Source organism: Lathyrus oleraceus, chromosome 5 (assembly GCF_024323335.1).
Source record: "Lathyrus oleraceus cultivar Zhongwan6 chromosome 5, CAAS_Psat_ZW6_1.0, whole genome shotgun sequence".
Taxonomy (NCBI): domain Eukaryota; kingdom Viridiplantae; phylum Streptophyta; class Magnoliopsida; order Fabales; family Fabaceae; genus Lathyrus; species Lathyrus oleraceus.
Window position 1 is genome coordinate 225,642,584 of NC_066583.1, and position 23,910 is coordinate 225,666,493.

Below are 23,910 nucleotides of genomic sequence, written 5' to 3' on the forward strand. Positions count from 1 at the left end.
ACACTAACGGACTCTATCTAGGTACATCTTTTAAGACAAGTTATTTTTTTTATCAGTGTCTGCAAAACCGACACTACTTGTTATGTTACCTTTGAAGAATGTTTGATTAATTTATTTAGAGTCGGTGGGACCGACTCTATCTAGTAGCATTATTTTTTAATTAGTATTTATTTACTTAGAGTCCGCTGAGCCGACTCTATTCTTATAACATATACATTTTCCATTTATTTATCTATAATATATATATATATATATATATATATTTAAGGTTTAAGTATTTTATTTATTAATTAGAGTCCGCTTGGCGGACTCTATGGAATTTTCTATTTCGGACCAAAAATTGCGCGACAACTTATTTCCCTCTTTCCTTTTCCCTCGTCATTTTTCACTCTCCCTCCATTTCATTTCACAAAACGAAAACCCTAATTCCATGCTAAATCGTGAATCCCTTTTTTCCCTATTTCGTGAATCGATTCGTGAATCCCTAATCCGTGAATCCATTGAAGAATCCCTAATTCAAAATCCCTCGTTAAAGGGTTTCTGAATCATCAAAGGTAATGCATATTCATCTCAAGTGATTTCCATGGAGTTTTGGTTTAATGAGTATGAGATAGTCATATGTTTTATGTTTTCTGAATGTAGGTTTTCCAGAACTATCGGCTTTGTGGATGCTGGAATCAACTTTTCTTTGCAAGTTTAGTATTGTTTCCAAATATGTTTAAAGTCTCCTTTAAGTCTGAAACTACAAAAATCAAATTATTTGCTAATTGGTTTTCTGAATGTAGGTTTTCAAGAATGCTCATCTTACTTAGTGGAGGCAGTAAGCAGTTGTTGAATGCAAGTTAATTTGGAACCGAAGCACTATATCATCCGGGATTTTGCAAAGACAACTCTTTCTCAAGGTTAGTCATCCCTATGTTAATTTGGAACCAGACTGAACTGTTAGTGTTTGCAATAGTTAGTGTTTGCATCAGTTAGTATTTCTCAAGGTTGGGGTTATAATTTATTTTGAAGGAAATGTTTTTTCTGGACTCAAATTTATTAACTGTTTGCATCAGTAGTGAAAGTTGTGTTTGTGAAAGCTGTATAGTTTCTATGATACTCCTGTTATGAACATATGTGTGGTGTTAAATGTGATTTTGATTGCTCTGCTATATAGTTTCTACCTGTGTTTGTGAAAGCTGTATAGTTTCTACTTGTATCTTATAAGCATCACTTATTTTAAACTAAGTAAATTAAATCCAAGATTTTGAATATAAATAAATGGAAAATATAATTTATGTAATAACCAAAATACTTTTAAATGTTTAAAATTTGTTGCAACATACGCATTGTGTGATGAGTGTTAGGGATTCATGATCATGTAATCGTGGATGTAAACTACCTCCCATCGTTTAAGGAAGTACCGGATGACATCTCTATCCCTGCCTTCTGGGCGGCCATCAGAAATAAGTTTGACAGTATGGTTTCTAAACAAGCACGTGCTTGAATGAACATCACGACTTTGACAAGAAATTTTTCCCGTGATTACATCAAACCTTTGATCAGGCACCGGATCTTATTATGACAAAAATGAGGTCGAATAATTTTACTGTTGCAATGTTTGAAGTTTGAAATACTTAACACTTTAGTTATTATACAATTATTTGGAATAAGTGAAGCTGTTGAGAATTATTTATGAATTGATTTTGTGGTTATGAGGAGGCTATGGAATTTCCTAAGTTCTGCTTAATTATTTCTTATGGGGTCAAACTAAAAGAGCTGAAAAAGTTTGTGCTGGTTTAGATTTGTTTTTGTGGAACCAAGGTTTCTGGTATGTTGATGATATTGATGCATGTTTTCATCCTTCCTCTTATCTTGAATGTCCTTCATGTGGTTCTCTTGATGATGTTGCCTCCGAGTAATTTCCAGTTGTTGCATTGTGTATTGATGATGCGGCTGCTTGAGTGCTTTATAGATGAACTCATATCTGTAGTTTAGTTTCCCTTTTGTTGCTTGATGTATGTCCTCTAATGCTCTAGATTGTCCTGTTCTTGATGAGATATTTGCTGTTGAGCCTTCCTTGCTTCAGGCTGAAGGTGATGTTTTCATTGTGCCACCTGATTTGGCTGTTGTGCTTCTTTAATTATCTGTTGTGCCTGCAACAATCTGTGTGTCTGCTATATATTTGTGACCTGATTATTAGTGCTTGGTTTCTAACTGTTGTTGATGTGTCTTAGTTAGTGCTTTGCTTGCTTCTAGTGACTGCAATTGAGAAGTGTTCCTTTGTTCTGTCTTGTGTTGTTGTCCTGTTGTGCTAGCAGTTCATCCATATTTTTGAAATCAATATGTTTCTCGATTCCCCGAGTTAGCTTCACGTGTTTCTGATTTCTCCATTCCTACTGTCTTGTTTGTCTTGTGCTTCCTTGTGTTTTAATGGATGATTGGATGTTAAATTTCCATTTTCCTTGCAAATAAGATATTCTGTTATACCCTGCTTGTGAAGCATAGTGAAATGGATAATTGGATGTTACTTTTGGAATAACATTGTAAATAATCATAATCTATTTTGTTTCTTCTTTTTGCACTGTACGGCTCTGTTTGCGTAGACGGTTTGGTTATAGTCACCGTTAGTTTTTGTCGGCACCGTTAACTCTAATTGTTATAAGAGAATTGTTTGATTGTGGTTACCACTTGTTTAAACTCATAGTTCGAGCTAAGTGTATGATTTACAAATTTTTGAACTTTATTTTGATTTCGAACACGCATTGGCTATGTTGTGTTTTTCTCTTTTCGGTTTCCCTTGGATTGCGAATTGGTTATGTTGTAAATGAAATTCTAGCATCGGGATATAACCTTTCACCTTTGTGGCATTTGATTCGCATATATTTTGTTTATATTTCGAATTAAGTTCTATTCTGTTGTTGTGATTGTCCCAGTGTTGTGTTTTTTTTCTGGTTTCGAGGCGGTTGCTTTGTGTATCGGCTACTTTATGCGTTTTGGTTGCGTATGTTTGTAGGTAGAAGTTTTGTTTTGGTTTGTATGTTGATTTGTGTTGGCATGGTAATAATTTGGTACTACTGTACATGACAGTCTATATAGTGACTACATACTGCAAGTTGTTAGTTATTTCCATTAACATGTAGTTTTGGTTCGGTTTACATTAAAAAATAAACTAAGAATTAAGGCTTACATTGTTTTAGTTAGATTTCAGGAAGTGAGTACAATAGCTTATTGGATTTGTTAAAATATACAGCAGTTTAATAGATTTATAAATCTGTGCAGCAATTTTGTTTACGGTCTGAAATAATAATGTACAATAGTATTAAAATTTGGTATGTTCGTCATGTTTAATTTTTGAACCACTGAAAATAAAATAAAAATCCCTTGGAATACATGTATTCTATTCTCTCCTAATACCCATTAGGAAGTTATCTGATTTTCTCCTAATACCCATTAGGAACTTATCAGCCATTCATTTTTGTCTAATATATGTTTTAATTTTCAGTGGTTGACGAGTTAATTGTTTGCCTTATAGAAAATGGATCGTACTTGGATGTACGATAGAGTATATTCCAATAGACACGGATTGAAAGAAGAGTATGTTCGCGGGGTTAAAGACTTCGTAAAGAGGGCTTTGAAACAACCTATTTGTAAATCTGAGGGAGGGATAAGGTGTCCGTGTATAAATTGCAAGTGTCTCAAGATAAGAACACCAACTAATGTTAGACTTCACTTGTATCGAGATGGATTTCAACCAGACTATTGGATTTGGACTCAACATGGAGAAGTAGAGCTCAATGTTAATACAAGGAATGATTCAAATAGTAGTGAGCATGTGCATCATGATGACCAAATTGAGGCAATGAATCAGATGGTGTATGATGCTTTTAGGCCTTATGGAGTATTCTCTCACGTGAATGATAACATAGAAGTTGAGGAATATACGGAGGATGAGTTTCCCAACGAAGATGCCAAACGATTTTATGACAAGTTGATATCTTTCAACAAGCCCATTTATGAGGGAGCTACCCAATCAATATTATCAATATCTACTCAACTTCTTGAAATTAGGTCTAATTGGCATGTACCACAAAAAGGTTTAGATTTTGTTGCACAAATGCTTAAAAGTGTATGTCCAGTTCAAAAATGCTTGCCCGAGAACTATTACCAAGCAACACAGTTGGTATCTAAGTTAGGGCTAAAGGTTGAGAAGATTGATTGTTGTAAGAATGGTTGTATGTTATATTACAAGGATGATAGCAATCTATCAGAGTGCAAATTTTGTAATGCTCCTAGGTTCATTCCTCGCAAGACTGGAATGGGAAAGTACAAAGATATCCCAGTGAAGAGAATGTTCTACTTCCCAATCATTCCCAGATTACAAAGATTGTATGCATCAACTGAGTCGGCAAGTGAAATGAGATGGCATCACATGAACAAAAATAGTTCCAACATCCTTCGCCACCCGTCAGATGGAAAAGCATGGAAACATTTTGATAGTGTATATCCTGACTTTTCTAGGGAACCCAGAAATGTAAGGTTGGGTCTGTGCTCAAATGGTTTTACTCCTTACATTCAAGCGTCTGCTTCTCCATACTCATGTTGGCCAATAATAGTTACTCCGTATAATCTCCCCCCTGAAATGTGCATGACCAAACCATACTTGTTTTTGGCATGCCTCATACCCGGACCTAAAAACCCTAAATTAAAGATAGATGTCTACTTGCAACCATTGATTGATGATCTACAACGATTGTGGTCCAATGGAATATTGACCTATGATATATCTACAAAATAAAACTTCATCATGAAAGCCTGCTTGATGTGGACAATTAATGATTTTCCAGCCTATGGTATGTTATCTGGATGGGGAACACAAGGTAAATTGGCATGCCCTCATTGTATGGAACACACTGATGCTTTCACCTTGAAAAGTGGCCATAAGAATTCCTGGTTTGACTGTCATCGTCGTTTCTTGCCATCTAATCACTCCTTCAGAAGGAGTAAAAGAAGTTTCCTAAAAAATAGGGTTGTGACCAATGAGCCACCTCCCATTTCCACAGGGAAAGATATATGGGCGGTAATAAGTAATTTTCCAAAAGTTACTGAAATTGGATGGGAGGCGAAATGGAAAGAATTCGAAGGGTATGGAGTGGATCACAATTGGAAAAAGCGAAGTATTTTTTGGGATCTCCCATATTGGAAGGATAACTTGTTAAGGCATAACCTCGATGTGATGCACATAGAAAAAAATGTCTTCGATAATATATTTAATACTGTCATGAATGTTAAGGATAAAACAAAGGATAATGAAAAGGCAAGAGAATACTTGGCTAAATTATGCTTTCGCGGGGACTTGGAGCTCCAACCCTTAGAAAACGGAAAGAATGGTAAACCAAAGGCTAGTTACACTCTAACCAAATCTGAAGCCAAGTTGGTTTGTAAATGGCTTAAGGAATTGAGAATGCCAGATGGCTATGCTTCAAACCTCAGTAGGTGTGCCAATGTAGAAAAGGGTACGGTGCATGGGATGAAGAGCCATGATTGTCATGTTTTCATGGAATGTTTACTCCCAATTGCATTCCATTCATTGCCAGATTTGGTTTGGAAACCATTAACTGAGCTAAGTCGATTCTTTAAAGATCTTTGTTGCAATACATTGAGGATGGACGACTTAATTAAGTTGGATGAGAATATTCCAATTATCATATGCAAGTTGGAAAGGATTTTTCCACCAGGTTTCTTTGACTCAATGGAGCATCTTCCAATCCATCTTGCCAAAGAAGCAATTCTAGGTGGTCCAGTACAGTACCGATGGATGTATCCATTCGAAAGGTAATTGTTGTGGTTGATTTTATTAAGTTATTGCATGTTTATCATAAATTAATAAACGTGGAATGATTGAATGTGCAGATTTATGGGAGTCTCAAAGAGGGCAGTGACAAATAAGGCTAGAGTTGAAGGTTCCATATGCAGTGATTATATACATCGCGAGACAAATTACTTTTGCTCTCATTATTTCAACTCTTTCCGTTTGTTGCCAACCATAAATCTTAGTAACAAACCTCATTTAGACAATGATGACATTCTACCTACAATGTCCATTCTACAAAGTGGCGGTCGACCAAGTGGGAAGTCACGAAAATATTTTCTATCTGATAAGGAATGGAAGTCTTCACATGTGCATGTCTTGATAAATTGTGATGAGGTTAAACCATATCTTGAGTAAGTGTGCATCATAATATATTCAATCAAATTATTGATGCATATCATAATAGATATTTACTTATGAATCGTGTGATTTATTTCAGCATATTCTTAGAGAACCACTCTCTAGATATAGAAGATTCATCTGGGCGCATACATATAGAGTTTCCCATATGGCTGAAGAAATATGTAAATGAGGAGACAAATGGAGTTACTAACCAAGATATAATTGCCTTGTCTCGTAGTCCTGCATCAATGGCCATATCATGGAACATGTATTTTATCAATGGGTACAAGTTTCATACTGAAGAATGGAGCAAAGGTAGAAAAACTAGAAATTGTGGTGTGCACGTGAAAGGTCTTGCAGAAGGAGGAAATACTGATTTTTATGGAATAATCAAACATATCTTTGAGCTAGATTACTTTGGTTTGAAGCATAAGATTCCAGTTTTTTATTGTGAATGATTTGATCCAACAAGGAATACGGGCACAAAGGTTCACCCACAATATAAAACTGTGGATATTAAGATGGATAAACGTTATCGTCCTTATGATCCTTTCATCCTTGCGCAAAATGCAAGACAAGTGTATTATGTCCCATATCCAGAAATGTGTAGAGATATGCGTGGATGGTGTGCGGCAATCACCACAAAACCAAGGGGTCGCGTAGAGATTGACAACATAGAGGATGAAGTACCTTATCAATCTGATGGGATGTTACCGGCGCTACCCAATGTAGAAATTGAAGCAATATCTTGTTTGCGTGACATGTCACAATTAGATGTGTTTGAAGAGATTTTTGATTGCTCTACTAGTGAAGCAGATAGAGGGCATTGATGAAGATAAATTAAGTCGCTGTGCATTTATCTTTTCCCTGTAGAGAACTTTTTCTTTGTTTACCCCTCCTTTGTTAGCAGCATTCCTTTGTATTTGAAATGGCTCCATTTCTAATATCCAATAATTTGGCTATGTAGTGAATCACTATAGTTCTTCCCTGTGCTATCATGCAGTATAATACTTTCTAAAGGTCAAATACAATTTTCTACACCTTGCAATATCATTTTACATGTTTTTGCATTAGATCGTTGCATGCTTTATCATGAAGTTGTTGTTAATCTTTTAGTTATTATTACTTTAGGACCACAATAGAGTATGCATATCTTTCTCTTAACTTTTTTTATTGATTGATTAATATGAGTCCTGTTTTTATAAAGTTTGGAGATGTATGAGAATATCGTACAACAACAATGAATGAAATGATGTTTTCTTTGTCTCATTCAAGTTGGAGAAGAGGTGATGGAGTTATGAAATTTGTTAATGAAAGAAATAATGTTTTCGAGTTTTATTTATTGAAGAAATCATGTTTTCAAGCTTGGTTTAGTGAAGAAATAGAGTTTCGTAAATGGAAGAAGATGTTTGGATGTAGAAGATGAAGTTCGTCTAAGTTAGAAGTTCATCTAAGTTTTAGGTTTCACGGGAATCACTAATGGTAGTGTCTTGAGCGTTGATACTTACTAAATAGACGACAAATATTTGTTTAAGAATGGTGAAGAAACTCAATAAACAGGTTTATATTTCCCCATGACCCTGAGTGGCTTTTCACCACGGTTGGAAGTTTCAACCACGGTGAAAAGTAGCTTAAAAATAAATTAAAACAAAACTGTAGATTCTAACCTATCACAACGGGTACTTTAAACAACTGTTGTTGTATGTTTCAACATATCATAATAGTTACTTTAAACAATCGTTGTTATATGTCTTTTAATAAATAAATAAAAACAAAACTTCAGGTGCTAGGATTCGAACTCATGATCAGGCGCCACTTTTCAGCACGGTTGGAAGTTCCAACCGTGGTGAAAACTGACATAAAAATAAATGAAAAACAAAATTTTAGGTGCTAAGATTCGAAAGCATGATCATACGCCACTTTTCATCACGGTTGGTACCTATGACCGTTGTGAGTTTGTAGCATTAGCTGCTGCTGGTAAAGAAGCGGAATGGCTAAGGAATTTGGTATATGAGATTCCGATATGGCCTAAACCGATATCACCAATTTCTATCTGTTGTGATAGTACTGCCATATTGGCTAAAGCTTATAGTCAAATATACAATGGAAAGTCTAGACATTTGGGTGTTAGACATAGTATGATTAGGGAATTAATCATGAATGGGGTGATATCTATTGAGTTTGTTCGGTCGCAACAAAACTTAGCTGACCACTTGACGAAGGGGTTAGCTAGAGACTTAGTGAAGAAGTCGGTAATTGGGATGGGATTAAAGTCTATTTAAATCTATTAGCTATGGTATACCCAATTCCCTTCTAATACAACATTAGAAGCATAATTCAATGTGGAAAGATCATAGTTAGAGATTGGAGCAATTGTGTTTATCTTCCCAAGGTATGTGCTCAGACCTGCAAGTGATGGCTAGGTTGAATTATATCTTCTTAATGGTTCTTTTGGAAAATTGCAAATGCAGGTGCAAGATTAAAAGAATCACCTATGTGAGCATGAAGTTTTGCCGCTTCAAGAAGCTTGGACTTGGCTTCCTATATGCTTATTAATGGATAAGGACACATGGCTTGTAAAGTGTCAAGTATGAATAGTAGAGTATTGTAAGAAACATATGTGTACTATATCTTCAGACACTCAAATGGATTGACGGGTTCAATCGCTATGACACCCCGATTTTCGAGTATTTGGAATGTGTATTTGTACTAAGATGAAAATTTAATCGCAAGACATTTTCATTTATGCATTTGTTTGATCGTTATACCTGTGTGTTATACCCTTGTATATATTATTGTATATACTGAGTAAATCAAGGATTACACTAAAATGGGGGGGATTTGTTGGTGATTTTAGTATCATCAATGTATTTTAGTAGTAATGTGATTTACTATAGGCCGATGCAATTATGCGTTAAAGCTTGGAAACGAGTTAGGGGTAGTGCGGAGTGCACGCTCGTCGAGCCAACGTATAATTGAATGCGAATAATTGAAACGGGGTTCCAACGTTCGAAATTTTCTTTTGAATTTCGAATCCTTTCCCAACCGACGTAACCGTTTCTGAACAGTTGCGTATTTTCGGTTTCTGTTATTGATCTCCTATATAAGGAGTCATTTGGCCTCAGTTTAAAAAGACATAACGAAACCAAACTTTCTCTCTAGATTCCTGAACATTTCTCTTTGCCAGAAATAAATTGTTCTTCAAGAATTATCCCCACAAAGATTTCGTGAACCCAGGCAAGAATAGGGTCTAAATACTTTGTTCGGAAAGTGTACGAACACGATTCTTCGAAGTTATCCAGGATTATCATACCCAATTTTCTAACAGATCTTGAATTTGAAATGCTTGCAGCAAATCTTGCAGCAGCCTTTGAGGCAACACAACCTCGGCCAAATGTCAATAATGTTACATCCCTAGTACTCAAAATGAACCTAATCCTATTGGCCAAAGCACACTTGTTCTCAATGCTCAAACAACTGAACTTGTTTCAACTCATTTATATCTAAACTTGGCATGATAGACATCTATAATGCTTCAGCTTGAGGGAGGATATTGAGCTAATAAAATATATGCACATCTTATGCCTAAAAGTGTGCATCGGTTGATGTTATTATATATAAAATTATGCATTTATTTTACTATTAATTATTTTGCTGTTATCAATAGCTAAAAAAAATAATTGAATTCAATTATTGGAAACCTAATTGGTTAACGATTTGTCTTGTCACATTATTTAAGAAGAGCTTAGCAAAAGTCTTGGCTGGTAGATTGAAGAGGTTCATTGGTAAGATTATTTCCGCCGAGTAGCTTTTGTGTCGTGAAGAAGTATTTTTTATGGGGTTTTGAAGGTTTATGATATTTTAGATTTTGCTAAAAGATCAAAGAAGGATTGCATTGTTATGAAAATAGATTTTGAAATTGCTTAGGATTGTGTGAGTTGGAGTTAGCCGAGGTATCTATCAATATCTATTTGATAGGTTGATGTTTGAGGAGGAATGGGAAAATTGGATGCAGGAAAAGAATTCTATTTGGGCAGCAATCATAAATCTAGGTATCATAATCCCGATTTATCTATGATGAGTAATGGAGGCTTATAGGGTAGGAAAGGTGATTCTATAATTCTGCTTTGAACAAAGATTCGTTTGCAGACAATATTAATTGCGTTTTGGTCTAACAAATGGGCATGGAACCAAATTATCAAAGAGGCATGGAAATATTTAGGTGTGGAATATTAGCAGCAGATAGGACGAAACATAAATATTTGTTACTAGGTTCACTTATAGATTCTCTATTAGCGATGCTTCTAAAATTAATAACTATAATAAATTCAAACACAGTAGCTATATATAATTTATTCAAAATTAATAACTAAAGCCTTGAATAATATCAAATATAAATATTACAATTTCTCAAAACTCTAAGAATCTATTAAACTTGGCAGCTTACATCTCCTAGCAAGGCATTGTTTGAACATTAGTCCCACATGGACGAAGAGTGTTTGAGTAGGACATAAAGTAAGGATTAGATCCACAACTGTGTGAGCCTATTTCTTCCGCCATCATAAATGTTTCTCCATCTAAACCACAACTGTAAATTTTTTGTTCCGTAGAAAAAACCAAATCCTTGCCATTCATGATAGTAAATCCGGTAACATGAGCATCTTTCTCTTTTAACCCCAATGCATTCACTCTCACCTTCAAAATCTTTTGCCATAAACATGACTTGTAATCTTTTAAAAACCAAATAGTGAAAACAGACCTTGTTGATTTCACTAAGCAAATAGAACGGTTGGAACTTGTCACTTTGCCCCAATTAAATATGCCCATGTTACACTCCGCGTGTTTATAGCTTCCCTTGGCAACTTAATAATAGTTGAAGTTCCTTTCACAAAATCATAAGCCATTATGTATGGCTTATAAAAAGGACTAAATCTAGTAAAGTAATTAGAGCAATCTGAAATGAAATGAAGTGCTCCATTGTGAAACACCGACATCTCAAATTTCATATTTCTACCACCACATAAAAAGTTGTTTTCCATGGTTCTCCACACACCTTCTTTTCCATGATAAATATTGCATACATAACTATTTGGCGACCAATCCAGTGTGTTTTCAAAAAGAAATATCAAGTAATCATCTGAAGAGTCATCCGAGCAATTTAACATGAGATTTATGTTAGAAAACCTGTGATTTTTTCTAAGTGACTCCGGACTAGGAATAGAAAAGAAAGACTTTGTAATTGGATTGCAAATAAACAATTCAACAGGATCATCATTAATAGTATAACAAAGAAGCAAACCATTACTAGAAGCTACAACAATAGCTGAATTAGATAGAAATGTCAGAATATTGTTAGGAACACAAGAAAATTGTTGCTCTTTAGGTAAATGGTGCAACTCGATCCTTTTTTGATACCTTTGACTTATTTGATCATGTTGGAGGAAGAAACATGTATCACTCTTCACTAACATATTACAAAACTGTTTTGTTTTGAAATGAGATTCTTCTTGAAATTTGGAGAATGAACTACAGGTTAACTTAAATTTAAAAATGGTTTTTGCAGGTAACCAAGAAAATATCTCATAAGCAATGTCTTCTTGAGACACTTCCATTTTAAATAAGAATGCAAAAATTGAAGGATGAAAAATTGATGAAGATTAGAAAAATAGAAAAAGTAACATAGGACAAACAAACGAATGCAAGATGTGTATGATAGTAAGAGTTGTGTTAATTGACATATATATAATAGTGCTACTGAAAATACAGATATTAAGAGAGGTATGAGTGTCTTGGGGCCAAAGATTTGGTTGTTTATATTCAAAAGTATTAATGGCAACAAACTTGGAAAGTAAGTAAATTAAATTAAATAGCTTTTAATTCTTCTGATTTATTGATTGAATAATTTTCTTGATTTGTTGAAAAAGGTGTGTTAGGGTGATGAATATGATATGTGATTGATTTACTTAATATATGTTAATCATATTTCATTTTATATAATGATAGGAATTAGATTTGTATGTTAATAATGTATTTTTTTCTATATTTATATTCAATTAAGATTAAAGTGACAACGTCACATGTATCCTTTTTCTTATAAGAATATAATTGAATTTATATATGTTATTGTTAAATGTTTATTGAAAAATAATTATAAAAAGAAATGTAATATACTAACTGTAAATAGAAAAAAGTTAATAAAATATTATAAGTAGAAATATAAAATTTATTGTTGGTTGAAGACTTACATTACTAATTGATTAAATATTTTTTCATAATTAAATTCTATTTGGAATAGGTTAAATACATTTCTTTATCAACTAGATATCATCTATGTTTGATTAAAATTTAAAATACAACTGATGTTAAAATTCTTCTTCAAATTTTTTAATACTTTTGAATATATAAAGCTAAATTTAAATTCATAGTTTCTAATCCAGGTAGAGATGTGAACTATTTTTATGAAAACACTCTTGAATGTATAATAAATGCATAAAGAAAAAAATCATCAAATTCAAATTATTAAAATTATAATGCCAAATAAAATCCCTTACAATATTGCTAAATTTGAGTTCTTTATAATCTATATTTTCAATATCAATTTATTTATATTTACATTTTATTTTTGTCTACGGTAATATTCAATTATTCTTAAAAATTTGTTACTTTTGAAATTGTCATTAAAAAAAAGATTAGATAAAAAGAAATATTCAGTTAAGAGATTCTTTTAGAATATAAACTTGAATCAATTTTTTTATGCACTTGCAATCCATCACATAAATCTTTAGCAAAGTAAATAAACTCTCACCAACCACGTATTAAATGAATCTAAATTTTTTCTTCTCTTGTAATCTATCACATTGATACTTTTACTTTGTAAAATCTCATGACGCTCCGATTAAACATAGAGGGTTTCACAATAATATTTGAGTTTCTTGTGGATTCACTACTATCAAACTTTAATATTCATAATGTTTTTATAATGAAGATTTTAGGTTTCACGGGGATCACTAGTGACAATATCTTGAGCATTGATACTCATTAATGGACAACAAAGATTTGTTTAAGGATGGTGAAGAAACTAACATTACTACGAAAAACACATATAATGATGGTTGTGAAACACAGTTAATGACAGTTGAACGTCTGTTGTTAGGTAGCGTGTGATTGTATGCATGGTGGTTTCCACAACGGGTGTGTGACCATGGTTATAAGCTAGGTAACGCACTACCTATCATAACGGTTATGATATATATATATATATATATATATATATATATATATATATATATATATATATATATATATATATATATATATATATATATATATATATATATATGTAGGTCATGTGTTTGAAACCCAGCAGCAGCAACATATTTATTTGAAATATAATTAACATTTTGCCACAGTTATAGAAGATAATCATGGTGAAAAGTACCTGAGGTTATTATAAAATATGTAAATCGCTTGTTTTTCCTAACACCTCACTAAACATATACAACCATTAAAATTGATGTAGAAGATAGTAATTTGAAAATTTTAATTATTCTTGAAAAACTTAAACGAACCACTGTTTTTCAAATTGCGTTCATACCGTAATTCATCTCTTGCTTCTTAACACGTAGTATTTGATTCAATGTCCCAATTTCTTCAAAGCAACAGTTCATTCCTATTTTATTTTTCAAAGCATCGATATGTTGACTAATTTATGATCATCATCACCGCTATCATCATTATTATTTTAGTCAATAATGAAGATTATTATGATGACAACGGTGAAGATGATCCAATTTCTCAACAAATTTGATGTTTTACAATATAAATTAATAGGGAACGAATCATTTCTTTGAAGAACCTGGGGCAATAAACCAATTTTTACGTGTTAAAGAGCGATATAGATGAATTACGAGATGGATGCAATTTGAAAAATATGTTTGATCTAAGTTGCATTTCAAATATAACTTAATTTTTTAATTATTATTTTCTAAATCACTTTAAATGAATACATGTTCAATGAAGGGTTAGTGAAGCAAACAATCTATATACCTTATAATAAACTCAACAACAACATTCATCAACAAAATGACAAAAACATACCTTTTATTGAAAAGATTCGTGAAATGGTATGAAGTTGATCTACTTTCTGTTGCCATGAAGAAAAAGTACAAGGCGAATAAAGCTTCCAAAATTTCTTATTACTTCTTGTATTGTTTCTCCATAGAAAAGCAAACCATTTATGAACTACACCCATAATATGAGTTCTCTTGAATCAAATTTCAAAATATAAACAACTTTCAGAATGTTAATCTATTTTGAAAATATAAACTAGAATTAACATTGTAACATAACAAGCAATAACAACCAGCAGTATATTGTTACACTACTAGAATAAGTCATTTTAGCCTCCTAGTTTAGAGTCGGCCACCGACACGGACACTATTAGTGTCGGCTAAGCCTACACTAACGGACTCTATCTAGGTACATCTTTTAAGACAAGTTATTTTTTTTATCAGTGTCGGCAAAACCGACACTACTTGTTATGTTACCTTTGAAGAATGTTTGATTAATTTATTTAGAGTCGGTGAGACCGACTCTATCTAGTAGCATTATTTTTTAATTAGTATTTATTTACTTAGAGTCCGTTTAGCCGACGCTATTCTTATAACCTATACATTTTCCATTTATTTATCTATAATATATATATATATTTAAGGTTTAAGTATTTTATTTATTAATTAGAGTCCGCTTGGCGGACTCTATGGAATTTTCTATTTCGGACCAAAAATTGCGCGACAGCTTATTTCCCTCTTTCCTTTTCCCTCGTCATTTTTCATTCTCCCTCCATTTCATTTCACAAAACGAAAACCCTAATTCCATGCTAAATCGTGAATCCGTTTTTTCCCAATTTCGTGAACCGATTCGTGAATCCCTAATTCGTGAATCCATTGAAGAATCCCTAATTCAAAATCCCTCGTTAAAGGGTTTCTGAATCATCAAAGGTAATGCATATTCATCTCAAGTGATTTGCATGGAGTTTTGGTTTAATGAGTATGAGATAGTCATATGCTTTATGTTTTCTGAATGTAGGTTTTCCAGAACTATCGGCTTTGTGGATGCTGGAATCAACTTTTCTTTGCAAGTTTAGTATTGTTTCCAAATATGTTTAAAGTCTCCTTTAAGTCTGAAACTACAAAAATCAAATTATTTGCTAATTGGTTTTCTGAATGTAGGTTTTCAAGAATGCTCATCTTACTTAGTGGAGGCAGTAAGCAGTTGATGAATGCAAGTTAATTTGGAACCGAAGCACTATATCATCCGGGATTTTGCAAAGACAACTCTTTCTCAAGGTTAGTCATCCCTATGTTAATTTGGAACCAGACTGAACTGTTAGTGTTTGCAATAGTTAGTGTTTGCATCAGTTAGTATTTCTCAAGGTTGAGAATTATTTATGAATTGATTTTGTGGTTATGAGGAGGCTATGGAATTTCCTAAGTTCTGCTTAATTATTTCTTATGGGGTCAAACTAAAAGAGCTGAAAAAGTTTGTGCTGGTTTAGATTTGTTTTTGTGGAACCAAGGTTTCTGGTATGTTGATGATATTGATGCATGTTTTCATCCTTCCTCTTATCTTGAATGTCCTTCATGTGGTTCTCTTGATGATGTTGCCTCCGAGTAATTTCCAGTTGTTGCATTGTGTATTGATGATGCGGCTGCTTGAGTGCTTTATAGATGAACTCATATCTGTAGTTTAGTTTCCCTTTTGTTGCTTGATGTATGTCCTCTAATGCTCTAGATTGTCCTGTTCTTGATGAGATATTTGCTGTTGAGCCTTCCTTGCTTCAGGCTGAAGGTGATGTTTTCATTGTGCCACCTGATTTGGTTGTTGTGCTTCTTGAATTATCTGTTGTGCCTGCATTCCATAACTGATTTCTGATGTGAGTTGCAGTGCCAGTATCAGCCATTTGTAACAATCTGTGTGTCTGCTATATATTTGTGACCTGATTATTAGTGCTTGTTTTCTAACTGTTGTTGATGTGTCTTAGTTAGTGCTTTGCTTGCTTCTAGTGACTGCAATTGAGAAGTGTTCCTTTGTTCTGTCTTGTGTTGTTGTCCTATTGTGCATTCCACGAATTCGCGATATAGGGTTCGAAGAGGTTAGAATGGTGATTTATGTTAGAACGTTCGAAGAAGCCGCAAAGTTATGAGAGAGTGAGGTTATAGTCATTTTTCAATTCTGTTTGCAGGTGATTTGCTTGAGAAGTTTGTTGGGAAAAGTTGTTAGGTAACGGTTTAGAATTTGTTGTGAAATTCGGTTAGTTGATTTTGGTCATGAGAGAATGATGGTTCTGTTAGTTGGTTCTGTTAGTTGTGAAGAGTGAAGGTTCAGTTCTGTTATAGGTTGGGAAGAGGAGTTTTGAAGTTTGTTATTTTCGGAGCGGTTGTTGAAGAAACCTGGAAGTTAGAAGTTGGTTAGTGAGGTTCAGTTTCTATTAACAAAGTTAGTTATTAGTGAAAGTGGAATTCTGTTATGAACTTCTTAGCTAATTAAGTGTTAGGAAATTAATTAGTTGAATGTGTTATTACTTATTAGTAATGTCAGCTGTGAACTATTGTTGAAAGTCTAATAGTTTGCTTCTGTTAATGTTAATGTTGAGTTGTTATGACTTAAATGAAACCATGATATGCTTTTATTGTGGACTGCTATTAGCGAACTGTTTGGTGATTACTGAATTTCTGTTAGGATGGAGTTAAGTTTCTGTTAGATTTCTTACTTGAGTTAAGTCTGCTATCAGTTAGTAGGTTGTTTTGAATTCTGTTATGACTGTTAATGTTTGTTAAATTTCGGTTAAGTGAAAATTGTGAGAGTTAATTAGTTAGGAAAACAGAATTGAAAAATGACTATAACCTCACTCTCTCATAACTTTGCGGCTTCTTCGAACGTTCTAACATAAATCACCATTCTAACCTCTTCGAACCCTATATCGCGAATTCGTGGAATTGTGAACCCTACAAATTTTTGAACTTTATTTTGATTTCGAACACGCATTGGCTATGTTGTGTTTTTCTCTTTTCGGTTTCCCTTGGATTGCGAATTGGTTATGTTGTAAATGAAATTCTAGCATCGGGATATAACCTTTCACCTTTGTGGCATTTGATTCGCATAGATTTTGTTTATATTTCGAATTAAGTTCTATTCTGTTGTTGTGATCACTGTCCCAGTGTTGTGTTTTTTTTCTGGTTTCGAGGCGGTTGCTTTGTGTATCGGCTACCTTATGCGTTTTGGTTGCGTATGTTTGTAGGTAGAAGTTTTGTTTTGGTTTGTATGTTGATTTGTGTTGGCATGGTAATAATTTGGTACTACTGTACATGACAGTCTATATAGTGACTACATACTGCAAGTTGTTAGTTATTTCCATTAACATGTAGTTTTGGTTCGGTTTACATTAAAAAATAAACTAAGAATTAAGGCTTACATTGTTTTAGTTAGATTTCAGGAAGTGAGTACAATAGCTTATTGGATTTGTTAAAATATACAGCAGTTTAATAGATTTATAAATCTGTGCAGCAATTTTGTTTACGGTCTGAAATAATAATGTACAATAGTATTAAAATTTGGTATGTTCGTCATGTTTAATTTTTGAACCACTGAAAATAAAATAAAAATCCCTTGGAATGCATGTATTCTATTCTCTCCTAATACCCATTAGGAAGTTATCTGATTTTCTCCTAATACCCATTAGGAACTTATCAGCCATTCATTTTTGTCTAATATATGTTTTAATTTTCAGTGGTTGACGAGTTAATTGTTTGCCTTATAGAAAATGGATCGTACTTGGATGTACGATAGAGTATATTCCAATAGACACGGATTGAAAGAAGAGTATGTTCGCGGGGTTAAAGACTTCGTAAAGAGGGCTTTGAAACAACCTATTTGTAAATCTGAGGGAGGGATAAGGTGTCCGTGTATAAATTGCAAGTGTCTCAAGATAAGAACACCAACTAATGTTAGACTTCACTTGTATCGAGATGGATTTCAACCAGACTATTGGATTTGGACTCAACATGGAGAAGTAGAGCTCAATGTTAATACAAGGAATGATTCAAATAGTAGTGAGCATGTGCATCATGATGACCAAATTGAGGCAATGAATCAGATGGTGTATGATGCTTTTAGGCCTTATGGAGTATTCTCTCACGTGAATGATAACATAGAAGTTGAGGAATATACGGAGGATGAGTTTCCCAACGAAGATGCCAAACGATTTTATGACAAGTTGATATCTTTCAACAAGCCCATTTATGAGGGAGCTACCCAATCAATATTATCAATATCTACTCAACTTCTTGAAATTAGGTCTAATTGGCATGTACCACAAAAAGGTTTAGATTTTGTTGCACAAATGCTTAAAAGTGTATGTCCAGTTCAAAAATGCTTGCCCGAGAACTATTACCAAGCAACACAGTTGGTATCTAAGTTAGGGCTAAAGGTTGAGAAGATTGATTGTTGTAAGAATGGTTGTATGTTATATTACAAGGATGATAGCAATCTATCAGAGTGCAAATTTTGTAATGCTCCTAGGTTCATTCCTCGCAAGACTGGCATGGGAAAGTACAAAGATATCCCAGTGAAGAGAATGTTCTACTTCCCAATCATTCCCAGATTACAAAGATTGTATGCATCAACTGAGTCGGCAAGTGAAATGAGATGGCATCACATGAACAAAAATAGTTCCAACATCCTTCGCCACCCGTCAGATGGAAAAGCATGGAAACATTTTGATAGTGTATATCCTGACTTTTCTAGGGAACCCAGAAATGTAAGGTTGGGTCTGTGTTCAGATGGTTTTACTCCTTACATTCAAGCGTCTGCTTCTCCATACTCATGTTGGCCAATAATAGTTACTCCGTATAATCTCCCCCCTGAAATGTGCATGACCAAACCATACTTGTTTTTGGCATGCCTCATACCCGGACCTAAAAACCCTAAATTAAAGATAGATGTCTACTTGCAACCATTGATTGATGATCTACAACGATTGTGGTCCAATGGAATATTGACCTATGATATATCTACAAAATAAAACTTCATCATGAAAGCCTGCTTGATGTGGACAATTAATGATTTTCCAGCCTATGGTATGTTATCTGGATGGGGAACACAAGGTAAATTGGCATGCCCTCATTGTATGGAACACACTGATGCTTTCACCTTGAAAAGTGGCCATAAGAATTCCTGGTTTGACTGTCATCGTCGTTTCTTGCCATCTAATCACTCCTTCAGAAGGAGTAAAAGAAGTTTCCTAAAAAATAGGGTTGTGACCAATGAGCCACCTCCCATTTCCACAAGGAAAGATATATGGGCGGTAATAAGTAATTTTCCAAAAGTTACTGAAATTGGATGGGAGGCGAAATGGAAAGAATTCGAAGGGTATGGAGTGGATCACAATTGGAAAAAGCGAAGTATTTTTTGGGATCTCCCATATTGGAAGGATAACTTGTTAAGGCATAACCTCGATGTGATGCACATAGAAAAAAACGTGTTCGATAATATATTTAATACTGTCATGAATGTTAAGGATAAAACAAAGGATAATGAAAAGGCAAGAGAAGACTTGGCTAAATTATGCTTTCGCGGGGACTTGGAGCTCCAACCCTTAGAAAACGGAAAGAATGGTAAACCAAAGGCTAGTTACACTCTAACCAAATCTGAAGCCAAGTTGGTTTGTAAATGGCTTAAGGAATTGAGAATGCCAGATGGCTATGCTTCAAACCTCAGTAGGTGTGCTAATGTAGAAAAGGGTACGGTGCATGGGATGAAGAGCCATGATTGTCATGTTTTCATGGAATGTTTACTCCCAATTGCATTCCATTCATTGCCAGATTTGGTTTGGAAACCATTAACTGAGCTAAGTCGATTCTTTAAAGATCTTTGTTGCAATACATTGAGGATGGACGACTTAATTAAGTTGGATGAGAATATTCCAATTATCATATGCAAGTTGGAAAGGATTTTTCCACCAGGTTTCTTTGACTCAATGGAGCATCTTCCAATCCATCTTGCCAAAGAAGCAATTCTAGGTGGTCCAGTACAGTACCGATGGATGTATCCATTCGAAAGGTAATTGTTGTGGTTGATTTTATTAAGTTATTGCATGTTTATCATAAATTAATAAACGTGGAATGATTGAATGTGCAGATTTATGGGAGTCTCAAAGAGGGCAGTGACAAATAAGGCTAGAGTTGAAGGTTCCATATGCAGTGATTATATACATCGCGAGACAAATTACTTTTGCTCTCATTATTTCAACTCTTTCCGTTTGTTGCCAACCATAAATCTTAGTAACAAACCTCATTTAGACAATGATGACATTCTACCTACAATGTCCATTCTACAAAGTGGCGGTCGACCAAGTGGGAAGTCACGAAAATATTTTCTATCTGATAAGGAATGGAAGTCTTCACATGTGCATGTCTTGATAAATTGTGATGAGGTTAAACCATATCTTGAGTAAGTGTGCATCATAATATATTCAATCAAATTATTGATGCATATCATAATAGATATTTACTTATGAATCGTGTGATTTATTTCAGCATATTCTTAGAGAACCACTCTCTAGATATAGAAGATTCATCTGGGCGCATACATATAGAGTTTCCCATATGGCTGAAGAAATATGTAAATGAGGAGACAAATGGAGTTACTAACCAAGATATAATTGCCTTGTCTCGCAGTCCTGCATCAATGGCCATATCATGGAACATGTATTTTATCAATGGGTACAAGTTTCATACTGAAGAATGGAGCAAAGGTAGAAAAACTAGCAATTGTGGTGTGCACGTGAAAGGTCTTGCAGAAGGAGGAAATACTGATTTTTATGGAATAATCAAACATATCTTTGAGCTAGATTACTTTGGTCTGAAGCATAAGATTCCAGTTTTTTATTGTGAATGGTTTGATCCAACAAGGAATACGGGCACAAAGGTTCACCCACAATATAAAACTGTGGATATTAAGATGGATAAACGTTATCGTCCTTATGATCCTTTCATCCTTGCGCAAAATGCAAGACAAGTGTATTATGTCCCATATCCAGAAATGTGTAGAGATATGCGTGGATGGTGTGCGGCAATCACCACAAAACCAAGGGGTCGCGTAGAGATTGACAACATAGAGGATGAAGTACCTTATCAATCTGATGGGATGTTACCGGCGCTACCCAATGTAGAAATTGAAGCAATATCTTGTTTGCGTGACATGTCACAATTAGATGTGTTTGAAGAGATTTTTGATTGCTCTACTAGTGAAGCAGATAGAGGGCATTGATGAAGATAAATTAAGTCGCTGTGCATTTATCTTTTCCCTGTAGAGAACTTTTTCTTTGTTTACCCCTCCTTTGTTAGCAACATTCCTTTGTATTTGAAATGGCTCCATTTCTAATATCCAATAATTTGGCTATGTAGTGAATCACTATAGTTCTTCCCTGTGCTATCATGCAGTATAATACTTTCTAAAGGTCAAATACAGTTTTCTACACCTTGCAATATCATTTTACATGTTTTTGCATTAGATCGTTGCATGCTTTATCATGAAGTTGTTGTTAATCTTTTAGTTATTATTACTTTAGGACCACAATAAAGTATGCATATCTTTCTCTTAACTTTTTTTATTGATTGATTAATATGAGTCCTGTTTTTATAAAGTTTGGAGATGTATGAGAATATCGTACAACAACAATGAATGTTTTGTTTTCTAGTAGAACTAGAATTCACTTTATATGTTTTATGAAATTTTTTTATTTAGCAAGCAGCCGCCTCCCTTTATCTGTCTTCTGGCATATAATAAAAAATCCACATCTTCTCTGTTGAAACTAGGGGGCATTTTGGATTCTCCATTAAAAAATCCACATCTTCTCTGTTGAAACTAGGGTAATGTTATGATAATGTTAAGAGTGTGAGACTGACTAATCCTTTTATTTTTATGACAACAGATGACTAAAAGAGGTGGAAAAGCTAAGGTATTAGCACCAGGAAAACTTCAAGAAGAACAAAATCGCATAATTAACAAGAAGCATATCGTTAGGAAACCTGCTCAAACAACATTGTCTATGCAGGATGCATCATCGGCACCAACACCAGCTCAGGCAGCACCGTCCGTGCAGGTTGCATCGTCGATGCCGACATCAGCTTCGAAAAAATCATCTGTGCAGGCTGCATCGTCGATGCCAACACCAGCTCAGGAAGCATCGTCCGTGCAGGTTGCATCATCAATGCCAACATCAGCTTCTAAAAAATCATGTGTGCAGGCTGCATCGTTGATGCCAACACCAGCTCAGGCAGCATCGTCCGTGCAGGCTGCATCGTCGATGCCAACACCAGCTCAGGCAGCATCGTCTGTGCAGGCTGCATCGTCGATGCCAACACCAGCTCCAACTGTAGTACCTGTTCATGCCACTACCTCTGAGAAATTCAGTTTTATGCTAATCCAACTTTAAGCCATCAAACAATGGCTGGCCCTCAAAGTATAAACCTTCAAACAATGGCTAGCCCTTCAAATTTGGCAGAGGAGGAAGATGTGGATGCTGATGAGGATGAGGCGGTGGGTCAAGAAACTATTACCCCTCTTGTGCCAATAATAGATGAGAATGGGAAAGTTATTATAAAACCATCTGGTACTGGGTAAGTCATATATATTCTCATAATTTAATAATTTAGTAGTTTTATTATTGTATTTTGTCTAAAATATATATAACCTGTTAAGAAAGTTGAGAATATTACTATCCATATGATTCTTAATAATTTAGTAGTTTTATTATTGTATTTTGTAGGCTAGTTCCTGCCAAAGAAGTTGCTGGTGCCATTAATTATGCGATACGCAAACAATTTTATAAACCTATACATCATTGGTCTGCACTCGATCCTGATACGAAAGCTGATTGGTTTAAGTTGTTTGGAGTAAGTATTTATTGACTTTTGTCACTTAAGTTGATCAAATTATATTTAAAAAAGTAACTAATTGGTTATTAATATTAATTATGTGATTTTAATTATTTTTAGGAGAAGGTTTCGTGGGATCCTTTCGATCATGCATTTGTCTATAGCGCATTTGAAAAAAAAGGAAGAAAACGATTAAACGACATGTTGGGGAAGGCGAGGAGAAAAGGGACTCGACCTTCATGGATTGGTGATGATGCTTGGGTTGAACTTCAAACTTATTGGAAAAAGACCGAGTTTTTGGCTATGTCTTCTCAAAACAAGACCAATCGAGCTTCCGCAAGAGGCAGAGCATTCCACACCACAGGCCGTAAGGCTCATATTGATGTTGCACTTCAACTTGTAAGTAATAAAATCCTAACAAATTATTATTATTATGAAGATTCTTTATATCTTGACAGTTTTACTCGTATTTTGTATTGATTATTGGATTATTTGATTTTTGTAGTCACGTGAACTTCAAAGGGATCTGCGTCCCGATGAGTTATTTTTAAAAACACACAAGAGGAAAAATGGTGAATGGGTTGACAGTCGTGCTGCATCTACTTATGTAAGTTCTCGTAAATTTTACTGCATCAATATTTGCATCCATGCTTTCAGAAGCAGACTTATTCAAATTAAACTCTCCAAAAAGGATCTAGTTATCCATTTTTATAGTCTAATGTAAGTTAGATATAATAGCACAAGTCCTATGTTTAACTATCAGTTTGAAATTCCTGC

General features: G+C 34.3%; 3 protein-coding genes and 1 pseudogene across 3 annotated transcripts; 3 read left to right on the top strand and 1 right to left on the bottom strand.

The window, feature by feature from the left end:
- Positions 1-710: 710 nt before the first annotated feature.
- Positions 711-22,691, top strand: LOC127079867 (uncharacterized). The gene is made up of 2 exons (XM_051020224.1): positions 711-902; positions 22,188-22,691. The coding sequence occupies exon 2, from the start codon at positions 22,188-22,190 to the stop codon at positions 22,689-22,691; it is 504 nt and encodes a 167-aa protein (XP_050876181.1). The 5' UTR covers positions 711-902.
- Positions 3,521-6,654, top strand: LOC127079865 (uncharacterized). Its single transcript, XM_051020221.1, has 4 exons — positions 3,521-4,583; positions 4,830-5,817; positions 5,896-6,207; positions 6,294-6,654. The coding sequence occupies exons 1-4, from the start codon at positions 3,521-3,523 to the stop codon at positions 6,652-6,654; spliced, it is 2,724 nt and encodes a 907-aa protein (XP_050876178.1).
- Positions 10,520-11,808, bottom strand: LOC127083158 (F-box protein At5g49610-like; annotated as a pseudogene).
- On the top strand, positions 18,018-21,523 carry LOC127079866 (uncharacterized). Its single transcript, XM_051020223.1, has 4 exons — positions 18,018-19,080; positions 19,327-20,314; positions 20,393-20,704; positions 20,791-21,523. The coding sequence occupies exons 1-4, from the start codon at positions 18,018-18,020 to the stop codon at positions 21,521-21,523; spliced, it is 3,096 nt and encodes a 1,031-aa protein (XP_050876180.1).
- Positions 22,692-23,910: the final 1,219 nt, after the last annotated feature.